This window comes from Rhinatrema bivittatum, chromosome 8 (genome assembly GCF_901001135.1).
Source record: "Rhinatrema bivittatum chromosome 8, aRhiBiv1.1, whole genome shotgun sequence".
Lineage (NCBI taxonomy): Eukaryota > Metazoa > Chordata > Amphibia > Gymnophiona > Rhinatrematidae > Rhinatrema > Rhinatrema bivittatum.
This window is the reverse complement of record NC_042622.1, coordinates 87,061,218-87,073,461: the sequence shown is the minus strand read 5'-3', so window position 1 is coordinate 87,073,461 and position 12,244 is coordinate 87,061,218. Positions and strand designations below refer to the sequence as shown.

General features: G+C 41.6%; 1 protein-coding gene across 1 annotated transcript in view; it reads left to right on the top strand.

The window, feature by feature from the left end:
- Positions 1 to 11,352, top strand: part of SETX (senataxin) — a 383,775-nt gene extending 372,423 nt beyond the window's left edge. Inside the window, 1 exon segment of the mRNA XM_029613495.1 lies at positions 6,469 to 11,352. Coding sequence (XP_029469355.1) covers positions 6,469 to 7,206 — 738 coding nt within the window. The 3' untranslated portion in view covers positions 7,207 to 11,352.
- Positions 11,353 to 12,244: the final 892 nt, after the last annotated feature.

Genomic DNA, 12,244 nt, shown 5'->3' with positions numbered 1-12,244 from the left:
ATGGAAATAGGCATCTCTGGCTCTGCACTGCTCTGGTTTAAATCCTTTCTGAACAACAGGCACTACAAAGTTAAAATAAACGACAAAGAATCCCACCCCGTCCCATCAAAACAAGGAGTACCACAGGGCTCTTCTCTGTCCCCTACCCTGTTTAACATATACCTACTTCCTTTATGCCAGCTGCTCAATAGCCTCAACCTCATCCATTTTATATACGCAGACGATGTGCAAATCATAATCCCCATCTCGGACCCCATCTCCTCAACTCTAAATTTCTGGAACGACTGCCTACATGCCATCAACCAGCTTCTCACGAATCTCAACCTGGTCCTAAATACGTCCAAAACGGAACTCCTGGTTATCTCCCCTAGCGATAACCACCCCTTCACTAATAACACAATAACCCCACTAGCAAGCCATGTCAGAGACCTTGGGGCCACCCTTGACTCCAGAATGAATTTCAAAAAATTCATTAACGCTACAACTAAAGAATGTTTCTTCAAGCTACAGGTCCTGAAGCATCTAAGACCGCTCTTACACTTCCAGGATTTCCGTTCTGTGCTTCAAGCAATACTGTTTTCAAAGATTGACTATTGCAACGCTCTTCTACTCGGTCTCCCCGCCTCTTCGACCAAACCTCTACAGATGCTGCAAAACGCAGCAGCCAGGATCCTTACAAACACACGGCGCAAGGACCACATCACACCTATCCTAAAAATCTTACATTGGCTTCCTATTCAACATAGAATACTGTTCAAAGCTCTCACTATCATCCACAAATCGGTCTACCAACAATCCTCTCTCCAACTCACCTTCCCTCTGGAACTACTTACATCTTCAAGACCAATAAGAACTGCCTACAAAAGTAAGCTCAAGGCCCCTCCCAACAATCATCAGTTCACAACTCCATCCACAAGCGAGCTTTTTCAACAGCAGGTCCCCTACATTGGAATTCGCTTCCTCAAGACTTACGCCAGGAACAATGCCATTTAACCTTCAGAAAAAACTTAAAACCTGGCTGTTCACACAAGCCTATCGTTGAAGGATTCCATATTAACCAACTCTCTCTCACCCTCCAACCCACCCTTCTCCCTCCCCGCACTCCCAAACTTTTTTCTCTTTTTTCCCTTTTCCACTCGCAACCTCAACCCACCCTTTTCCCTCACCCCCGCCACTCCTCCCATCTGACATAACATGTATATTCCAGCTGTATATATTCCATATATATATATTTCCATGTATATTTCCGCTGATTATAATCCATGTTTTTTGTATTATTAATTTATTGTTTTATGTTAATTTATAGTTTGTAATTTTGTTAACTTATTGTTCAATTACTTAATTCTGTCCTATCTTCCGACATCCATGTTTTTACTCTCCCTGTTTTAATGTAACTTCTCTTTTCCACTTATACGTTAATTGATTTTTCCCCTTGTTCTAATGTAAACCGGTACGATAAGACCTGGTCTTGAGTGTCGGTATAGTAAAAGAAGTTAAATAAATAAATAAAATAAAATGTAAAGCCGCAACATGGAGTTCTCTTCACACCTTTGTGGCTCACTACTGTCTCGACAAGGAAGGACGCCAAGATTCAGCCTATGGACAATCTGTCTTAAAAAACTTGTTTCCAGCATAATCCAACTCCTTCCACATCCAACCTTTCGTGATTTCAGGCTGCCTCATTTTTCCCAACAGTACACCAGTTGTTGTGCCTGTTGCACAAGTTGTACACTGATGGTCCAATGCAAAGATGACTCAGCCTGTAGCTTGCTAATCACCCATATGTGAAGACTAGCATCCTGCTTGTCCTGGGATAAAGCAAAATTGCTTACCTTGTAATAGGTGTTATCCCAGGACAGCAGGATGTAGTCCTCACGAAACCCACCCGCCACCCCGCGGAGTTGGGTCCGATACGTTTTATTTTATTTTTGGCTAACGCCCAATGCTATAATCGAGACTGAAGGGAGACCCCGTGGCTCGAGGGATCATGGCATGCTGGGCATGCTCAGTAGGCTCAGGATGCCAGTCAAAAGTTTCTAGAAACTTTGACAGAAAGTTTTCCGGGATAGGGCTCTGTCAGTGACGTCACTCATATGTGAGGACTACATCCTGCTGTCCTGGGATAACACCTATTACAAGGTAAGCAATTTTGCTCTATTCCACCCCCAGGAGTATTCAGGGCCATTATCTGACGGAGAGCTCTGTTGGATCTAATCAGGTTCGCCATCATTCTATTGGATTTATTACCGAATTGGAAAAGGCAAAGTTTATAGTAGAATATGCTTTTCTTGGCGCCTTGTCGAGACAGTGTAGCAACGTGTTAATGGTATTTTGAAGAATGAAATAATAATCCCTATTAGCATTTGTGTTAGCTTGCCAAAGATTTGCCTCTAGCTTGTCGTAGTTGGGTACTTAAAAACAATAATTGCTTGTCCATTATTTTCCGTCGGTGGGCCTTATAAGATATAATCTCCCCCCTAAGTTCTGCCTTCGCAACATACCAAAACAAAATTGGATTATTCAGGTGCTCTTGGTTGGTCTGTAAATATGCATCCCACGTATTATGCAAATAATCATGAAAATGGGGATTCTCATTCAAATAATAGGGATACCGCCAGACACGGCAGTGAGTAGCGGCAGGGGTCCAATTCATCTCAATCCAGACAGGGGTGTGATCAGAAACAATCACCTCCTCTATGCCAGCAGCACCAATTTTAGAAAAAATACTAGTGCTAATTAAAATATAATCTTTTCCTGGACTGAGATGCATGGGTCCATGAAACATGCGTGAAATCCTTTGCGGTAGGATGTAGAATACGCCAAGGATCCACCAGGTGCAATGAGTTCTCTAGAAAGTGTATGCCCCTCCCCGGGTGCCCATTTCTATTATGGGTGCTCGCCCTATCCAGGTGAGGATCTCGGATACTATTAAAATCCCCCCCCCAAAAAATTATATCATGTTTCATATAGAGAGCAAGATGACCATATAGATTTTGGAAGAAATCGAGTCGTGGATTATTAGAGGCATATATATTGCAGAGAACAACCAGAATCTGTAGAGTTCAGCAACCAAAATGACATAACGCCCCAATGGGTCTTTGATTTCTTTTTGTACCTGGAGAGGGAGACACTTATGGACCAATATGGCAACTCCAGCTGACTGGATAGTGGCAGAGGCAAAATGAACCGCCCCCACCCAGGTCCGATTCAGTTTCTGATGTTCCAAATCATTGAGCTGTGTTTCTTGTAAAAAGGCTATATCAGCCGACTGTTTCTTTAATACTGACAGGATCTTAGTTCTTTTAATGGGGGAGTTAATACTGCACACATTCCAAGAGAACAATCGCAATCCGTGATTAACCATCAAATAGTAACCCAGGAGTCATTGATACAGTCGAATACTGCAAATTTGCTCTGTGTGGTGACCCTCCCAGCCAAGAACCCCACTCCAGATTAACAGCAGAACGTGATGAGGTATCATATGTAACAAACAGTTGATGTCACAAAATCCCAATAATAAGCCACAGGAGATGAGCCCGAGCAACCTCTCCACCCTCCCACACCCCCATTGCCTCCCTCTTATTGTTACAAGTGCCAAACACCAACATAGCCCAAAGGACTAACGGAGATCACTACAGAGCAGTCCGGTCACACTCCCCTCACGAACAACGTGAATATTAAACAAAGCATGTTCAGAGGAGCATCAAACCATGTCCAGCCATGAAAGAAAGGGAATTATATATAAAAACTGTTTTAGAAAGCTGAGATGTATATGAAATGTATCCGGGCCGGATACACCAAGACAGCCTTCTCTCCCAAGGCATGCAGTTTGGCGCAGATTGGCGCCATGTATCTATGCTGCTGCGCCACGGCCGCAGAGAAATCTTGGAAAACCAATACCTTTTGGTTTTCATGAGACAGCATTTTGCCCGAACGGAGAGCAGCCATTATCCCAGCCTTATGTGCAAAGTTCAAAACTTTAGCTATTACCACTCTGGGTCAGTCGTCCGTTGCACGCTTCTGACCCAGCCGATGTGTACGCTCAATACGCAGCGGGACAAGAGTTTGCGCCTGCCCCAACGCTCTGGGCAGCCACGATTCCAAGAATCCCGCCAGCTCTCTCTCCCCTATGGATTTGGGCAGTCCCACAAAATGAAGGTTGGAGCGGCGAGATCTATTTTCTAGTTCTTCAGGCCGCTCAGATTGCTTAGCCAGGGAGGATTTAAGGGAGGAGATATCCAGCAGCATGGCTTGGTGGCCATCTTGAGGTCAGATATATGCTGCTCAGCATCAGCAAACCGTGTTTTGAAGGAGGAAAGGGAGGCCGAACGTTCCGTAAGTTTAGCGGAAATAATAAGGAGCTCGGGCCGAATAATTCCTTGCATCACCACTTTAATATCGGCAAGCGCCGCCGTCTGCAAAGGCTCAGGGGCCTTGTCATCGGCGTGCTGATCGGTAGGTCGGCCCTTATCCTGGTCTTTATCTTTATTTTTTTGCAGGCGTGAAGCCATCTGACCTCACAGGAGCAAGCCAAGGATGTCCACAAACAGAACCCGAGGTAGAAAAAGCTGTTACAGTGCCTCAATTCTAGCAGATGAGACTAGATGCGAAACGGAAGGGGGACCCGGGAAAGGAGAGATGCGTCTGATCCCTTCACTGCATCACGTGATCTCCCTCTCTACTTTCTTAATATTGTAAGTTACATAATTATGTTGACGTTCAATCTTCTCTAAATCTTTCATTACAAGCGTTTGATATGTGTGAATTATGGGATTTATTGGTCCAGTAGGAATCCACTTACTAGGTTTTTTGACAATGGAGTGTTTGGTATAACTAGTGCTATTTGAAAAGGTATCCATTATCTTGAGTTTACGTACAAATTTAAATGTCAATCCAAGTTTGAAAGGCATTATATTTAGATGTAGGTACAAACGATAGACCTTTGTTCACCACTCATGACTACTCAATGTATGTTCTGAAATATTTATGATCCTATTATCATTTCTTACCATGGTATCTGATAATGTTGGTTGTAATATACTTTCCCTCTCCCTCTGTATATCCCCCTTCCTCTCCCTCTGTAACCTGGATTTTCCCACTTGTTCATTTTTAAATCTTGACTTGAAGAATCTCTTCTCCACATTTTTTCCAATTGATGGACACGTTCGTTTTTTGAAACTGTACTAGGTTTTCAAGTTGCGTGTGTGGGAGAAACAACACACGGTCTTGCTTTTGTTTTGTTTGCCTTGGCTACGCTTGACCTTCTTCTGGTTTGTTTCTTTGGACCTTCCTTTTCTCGGAGGATGTCATTCTCACTGTGGAAAGATGTACTAAGTTTTGGAGATGCACAGTTAAATGACCTACTGCCATCTGAACCTTTCTTCAAAAAGCGCTAGTTATACCAATTACTCCTTTGTCAAAAAACCTAGTAAGTGGATTACTACTGGACCAATAAATCCCATAATTCACATATATAGAATGCTTGTGATGAATGATTTAGAGAAGATTGAACGTCAACATAATTATGTAACTTACAACATTAAGGAAGAAGAAAGAGAAGCTTTAAAAGCCTACGAAAAATTGACAGCATTATTATTAAACCTGCTGACAAAGGAGGGAACATTGTCATTATGGACCGTGAGAAATACATAGCGGAAATCAGAAGGCAACTCTCTGATACATCATTTTATAAAAAACTAGCAAATAATCCAACAGAACATATTAAAAAAGAAATAGATGAGCTTTTGAGTATAGCTAAGGCTACCAATTGTCTGACAAAGAAAGAGAGAGGCTTCGATACAGTAAGAAAGTCTATCATGCCGACCATTTATGTTTTTCCCAAGATTCATAAATCAATTACATCTCCCACTGGTAGGCCGATTGTTTCGGCCATTGGCTCTCTTTTAGAACCAGTTTCAATATTTATTGATCAATTTTTAAGATCTAATATCCCCAAAATCCCTTCTTATGTTAAGGACTCGGTGATATAATTATGGTTTTAAAAAATATGGTCATAAAAGATATTGATATTACACTTGTTTGTCTAGACATTGAACCTCTATACACAAATAGGGCGATTTATTTAATAATATTAATAAGACTTTTTTCCACAACACATAGTCTTGCTTTTGTTTTGTTTGATTTATTTTGCTGCCTACAGAAAACCCTTGTTATAAGGAAGCAACTTTGTTTTTCTTCCCTGCTGCCCTTTTATTACAGAGCACCCTGCTGCTCTCATCCTAACAGTACATATGAAGACAGAGCAGATCACAGAATGGAAGTAGGTAAAGGAACATGAGGAAGGAGACGTGCTTGATTGTTGTATCAAGCCCTTGGGCAGAGGTGCGCTCTCCTAGCCCTAATGCTGTTGCAACTGCTTATAGAGAAGTCACAAGGTGCATACTCTGGGTTTCTGTGTGTTCTGTCTTGAATTGATCTGTGTTCCTTTCTGTTCTGTTTAATTACAAGGAAAATCAAGCCTGGGATAAACTGATTCAGGATGCTCAGAGAAGAGGTGCCATTGTCAAAACTCAAGAAAAAAACTACAGTAAACATGCCAGCAAAATTCAGAAACTGAAACCAGTGTTCCAGCGCAGTCTATCACATCCTAACAGTGCTGGCCTGGCGAGCAGAGCGAGCCACAGGCCTCAGGGAGGCACTGCACACAGCAGGACAAGTGAATTTTTGAACGATTTGAAGCAACTGTCTGCACTACCACTTCCACCAGCAACCCTGCAGCCACAGCCACACTCCTCGCTATCAAGCAATGGGGGGCCTCAGCCACAATGTCTGCCATCTGCTGGGACCTCCAGAAGGGTATCAGTCCAAACTAAAGCTGCCAGCACGCCACCTTGCGTTCCAGAGAGACCTCGGGACCCTCGTTTGGCTCGAAGGGAAGAAAATGCTCCTCAAGAATCTGCAAGGAAAATGAATCAGGCATCCAGTCATCAAGGGATGGCAGTTCAGCAGGACATATCTGGCACTGCTGCCCACTTGAGTCATGGGACTGCTGTGCAGCAGCACTCAAATTCTGAAGCAACCAGTTTCAACAAACTAGCTCAGACTGTGTCCCCTCTGGCAATGGGAAGTTCCCCAGCTCCCAGAGAATGGAATAGTAAGAACACAGGCGGCCATTCTGCTAGTAAGAAACCGCCAGAGCAATCACTGGACTGGCAAGATGTCAAGAAGAGAAAACTTTCTAGCTAGTCAAAAACCAGCAGTGCTAGAATTCCCATGGTAAGAGGGGGAGAGTTAAATCTTCAGAAAGTTCACTCAGCATTATAACCTCAGGTGCCACTGTGCACAGTGAAACCTCACTGCAGTATTCCTGCTATGCAAAATCATCAGTAATATGAAGTCTCTGCATGCTGAGATTGTAATTGTATGACTCAATATTCATGATAATTTTATAAACAAAGGATTTTACTGGGAGAGAGAAGTTTAAAAGTTTCTGTTTACAGTCGGATCTCTCTATAATATGCCCCTGCATATTAAGTTTTGATGGGTTTTTAGCCTCTACAAAAGCCCATATCAAGTAAAGGTAGTTCTGACAGTATTTTCCATTGCACATGGATATGAAGCGACCCCTTTCCATGCTTCTCTTTAGTTTTGTAGAGCTTTATCCACATTTAGCATTCATTGAGTGGTTTGGCTGGGTATGTCAAAACATAATTATGCACATAGCAAGTGTGAGGTTTCTGATAATCAGTTTAAAAGACTGTGTTCCTTTCCTTGGTGAAACAGTACGAGTCCATGTCCAGAAAACACTGTTGTAGTCTGAGCGAGCTGACCATGAAAGTTTACTGTAATACAGTACGGCATAGCCCAAGAAGTTGAAAGGGTCGTCTCCTTTATTTGACTTCATTAATGTCACTGGATATCCCTAGGCCAGGAGTAGAGCATTTCTTCCCACTATAGCCATCTGTAGAATAAATATTGGTTTGTACATTTTTATACATTTGATGTAATATTTGCCCAAGATAGAATAATTTATATCTGCATTTAAGATGTAAGTTTAAACCCCTTCTTCTTTTTCTGACTCTTTCCAAAAACAAAAATGATCTGGAAAAATGCGTGAGAGCCCTGTACTGGTAGATCTGTGGTTGTCCAAGAAGTTCTTCGTCCTCAGCATTGTGAGAGGTCTGTGTTACATGTGAAAAAAAATAGAATAGTCCCAGTAAGAAGTAAATGTATATTACATGTAGTAATCTTTGTATTATATTTGTACAGTAAGGTGGGGGATCTTTTTTAGATGGAGTCTTAGTAAACATGTTGGACTTTTTTTCTTTTCTACACAGTTGTTTGGGGAAAAAACAAAGGCTGAACCCAGTAACCTGGTTTCTTTTCTAGTGAGAGGCATTAGCGGTGGTGGTTATTATGGTTGACGTAACTCGGCAGATTCACAAGTCGTGTTGTAAACCTGCTGTGATGGAATCCTGGTGAACAAATCAAGCTTTCAATACCTTTGTGCCAGGAATTTATCTTTGTATACATGAAAACTCCTCCTTAATTTATGACTGCTATAACTGATGAAAACATTGTCTTGTACAGAGGCACACTGGAGAAGGGACATAAAATATAAGAAATGCACAAGGTATGCCAAGGCATAACCTACATTGCTTCTGAATAGCTTTATTTTCACTTAATCTCTTTACGGAGCCTTCTTTTGCACTGCTGCTGCCACTTCTCAGGTCTCTCAGGTCTGTGCTATGGGCCCTTGTACAGCCCTAGTTCTGTGTGTGTGTACGTGTGTCTGGGTGGTGATGGAGGGTCAGTACATAATGCACAGAGGGAACTCCCTCAAGTTGCAAAGCCAGTAATTAAAGTCCTTTCCACATTAACGAAATGGTAAATACGTTTTTGTGTATGTAGGGAGAGAGATTTAAAAAAAAAAAAACATCTGTTTTTATACTAAGACCTTAGTTATATTGTCCCTTATGAAAACATTCTTACAGCAGGCAACAAAGTAGAATGACCTTTTCAAAACTTTTACCTATTGTTTGAGGATGGCTTCATTCAACACTTTCAGACTGTTTTTTATTAGAAAAATATTAGTCCTGTTGTGGGAGCATTTAGCGGCCACCAGAGATAGAAGTTCAAAAATGTAGGGTGACTCTGACAAATATGGACTACTCATGAGATCAGTGGTAACCAATATTAACTAAAAGGAGTAGCACAGAGGCTAAAAGAATTGTTGCTGAAAGTATAAGAAATTTCTGGAATCCAGGCATGCTGACTCCCAAACCCATGTTTCAGCCATATTGTCTCATACACAGCAGCCAGGTAAGAAGAGCTCTTGGCCAGTTTGACTAAACGGTCATTGACTGTGCTTCACAAACAACAAACTTATGCTCATTAAAAGGTAGATTTTTCAACATGCGCGCAGTCCCCAGTGCGCGCAAATGGACGCGCTAATTTTATAACATGTTCACGCTATAAAATCTGCTACCCCATGCACACGCTCGCCTGCTTTACATCAGCGCGCAAATGTGCGCATGAGTCCGTTCCAATAAAGGAGCGGACTGGGAGGGAACTTCCTACACCCACTACCTTCCCTTACTGCCTTTTCCCCTATCCTTCCCAATCTCTAAACCCCTCTAACAAGTTGTTTTTTTTCCAATACTTACCTGCTCTCTAGAACAGTAGTAGGTTGTGCATTCCAGCCAGCTGCCGGCACGCACTTCACTAGCGCTGTCTCACCCCGCCCAGACTTTGCTCCTGGGCTGCCCCCTTTTTTTTTCTGCCAGCTCTTCGGTGCATGCCAGGAGATTCGCACATGGCCACAGGCCTTTAAAAATCCCCGCGAGGCCAAGCACGTATCTCCTGGTTTTTACGCATGCCGGCTTTTGAAAATTTACCCGTAATTTAGCCAGTGATTGTCCATTTGCTGGATCCTTGTACCCAAGCTACTCCCACCCAAGGGTCTATTGGGTGTGTTTTTGCAGTATTCCAACATATATAGCTAATGGATCATTCTGTGTTCTATAAAAGAAATGTCCATCACTAGCCTTATCATGGGAATGTGTAGCTTGGGTGAAGCTGTGACTTCTACTCTTGAGTGTTTTCTGGGAAGAGGGATTACAGGTAGTGACGTAGCTCCAGTCTGAACAAAATTCAAGTGAATTTGTAATGTTTTATCTGACAAAACAAGGCATTAGGTGAAAATATCTTATTTTGAAATTATACACAAAGAAATGTGTATGTGCGCTGAGTCTGGGGAGATAGTAAATAAATAATGGAGGGGGGCGTTCGGGAAGGATGAGTACAACAAAAGCAATCAAATACCCCACACAATTGCCTAGTCCCAACTTTATTGCCTTCCTGATGGTTCCAGTTGGTGCTGGTTGAAAAAAGAAAAACAGCAAGTTTACAGACTGTTTGTCTATTATGCTGAATGAACCAGGGCATACAGGTGCCTGCTCACTTATTTTTAGCCCAGTGCTGATCTGAATCAACAGATGACATTATACTGTTAATGAGATTTTATAAGTGCACCAACTTTGGAAATATTTTTAGCAACTAATGGGATGAGAGGTACGAATATAGACAAGTATTTCCATCCTGAAACCATGAATATTAATGGTGCCTTGTCAGAAATATGCATCTTTTCTTTCTCCTTTCCGATTCTTTGTAGGTTGCTGTTACATAACGTATGCTGAAAGCTTGAGCCTCAAGGCCTCTCAGGGTTACAAACAGGATTCATCCTGTGCTCTGTGTAGTAGATGGTCTGTGTGTTTATTTATTTTTTTTTTTTATACCCTGTACTTACAGTATTTTTCTTCCAGACTTGTCATGTCAGACCATGCCCGTGAGGAGGTGTTTAGTAAAGGACTATGCCCCTTGCACAAGATCAGGCAGAGTGGTACAATTAGCTGGTGCCTTATGACAGTATCCAAGCACTGTAATATGATGATTTTACATGCTTCAGCAATACTGATATTTTTCTACCTATACAATCTTTAGATGTGATGCTGTGTTTTTGTTTTGCAGAATTGTAAAGTTCTCTAATTAAATGTTTAAATTTTTTTAAACACTTAGTCTCTCTTAGCAGTACTTCTGGGAGCACTGTTCTAAATGCCTTATGCTTTCATTGAAGGATTTTTTATTATGACTTTTTTTTTTTTTTTTTTGCAGTTTAGATAAACTTGGCAAAAACCAAGAAAAGTAAACGTTTTCACTAGCAAAACAAACTTAAATTGGAAAATAGCCTACTACAACAATGCCTAATCTTTGCTGACTCCTCTCACAAAGTTGATGCCTTACTGGCCAGTAAAATTTTGTAAATGAATGGTTTACATGTGAAAAATTTAGAAAGACTTAAAGAACCAGAAAACAATAAAACCCTTAAAACCACTAATTTGTCTGGCTGCAGTCCTTTGAGAGGCTATATGTGGAACAGGAAGAATCTGATCACTCTTTAGAGCGTGCACATTAAGCCAGCATGTGTGAAATTCCTGATGTGGTGTTACAACAAGTTGACATCATGAGACAATTCTTCCATTTGCTGCAGGTAGGTTCGTTATGACAAGGAAGCACTATGGATGGAAACCACTTTATAACTGATGTGCCTGCTGAGAGAAACTTACCACCATATGTTGCTATATTTTTAGGCGTGATCTGTATTTTAAAAATAGTTATGCATAGCTTAACTCTGGATTGAGTAAAGTGTGAGACTTCTGCATAATGAGTCTTACTTCCTTCTCAGAGACACTAGAGCCTTTTAGTATAATATGGGGGCTTTTGAGGGAAAAAATTATCTTCTGCCTTGGCTTCTTTTGCAAGGGAGGATGCAGTGGTGGCATCCCGTTGGGCCTGGCAAGGAGGCGGAGGCAGCGGGATCCCAGCTAGGAAGAGAGGTTGCTGGAATAGGTGACCCAAAATTTGTCATACCGTAATTGGCCTGAATTTAGGGGGGATGACTTTAAAAAGAACAAAATGTGGTTGTAATTCTGGTTTGTTTTATCCTGTTTCCTGATTTCTATCATATTTTGTGTGAATTATTCAAAATGAAATAAATACTTATAAAAGAATATAGGAGGGCTGTCTTATTTTTGGCCTGTTTTATAATCTGGCCAGTAATATAAAGACTTGAAGATTGACAATGGGACAGATGTTAAAAGGAGACAGAGGGGGGTTGATAGCATAGAGAGCCATGTATAGGTTTATGTGAGGGACTGATCAAGACAGATGAAAGTGGTAGAACCAGAGGGCAGAGGTTAAATCTAACTCAGAATACATTTTCTTT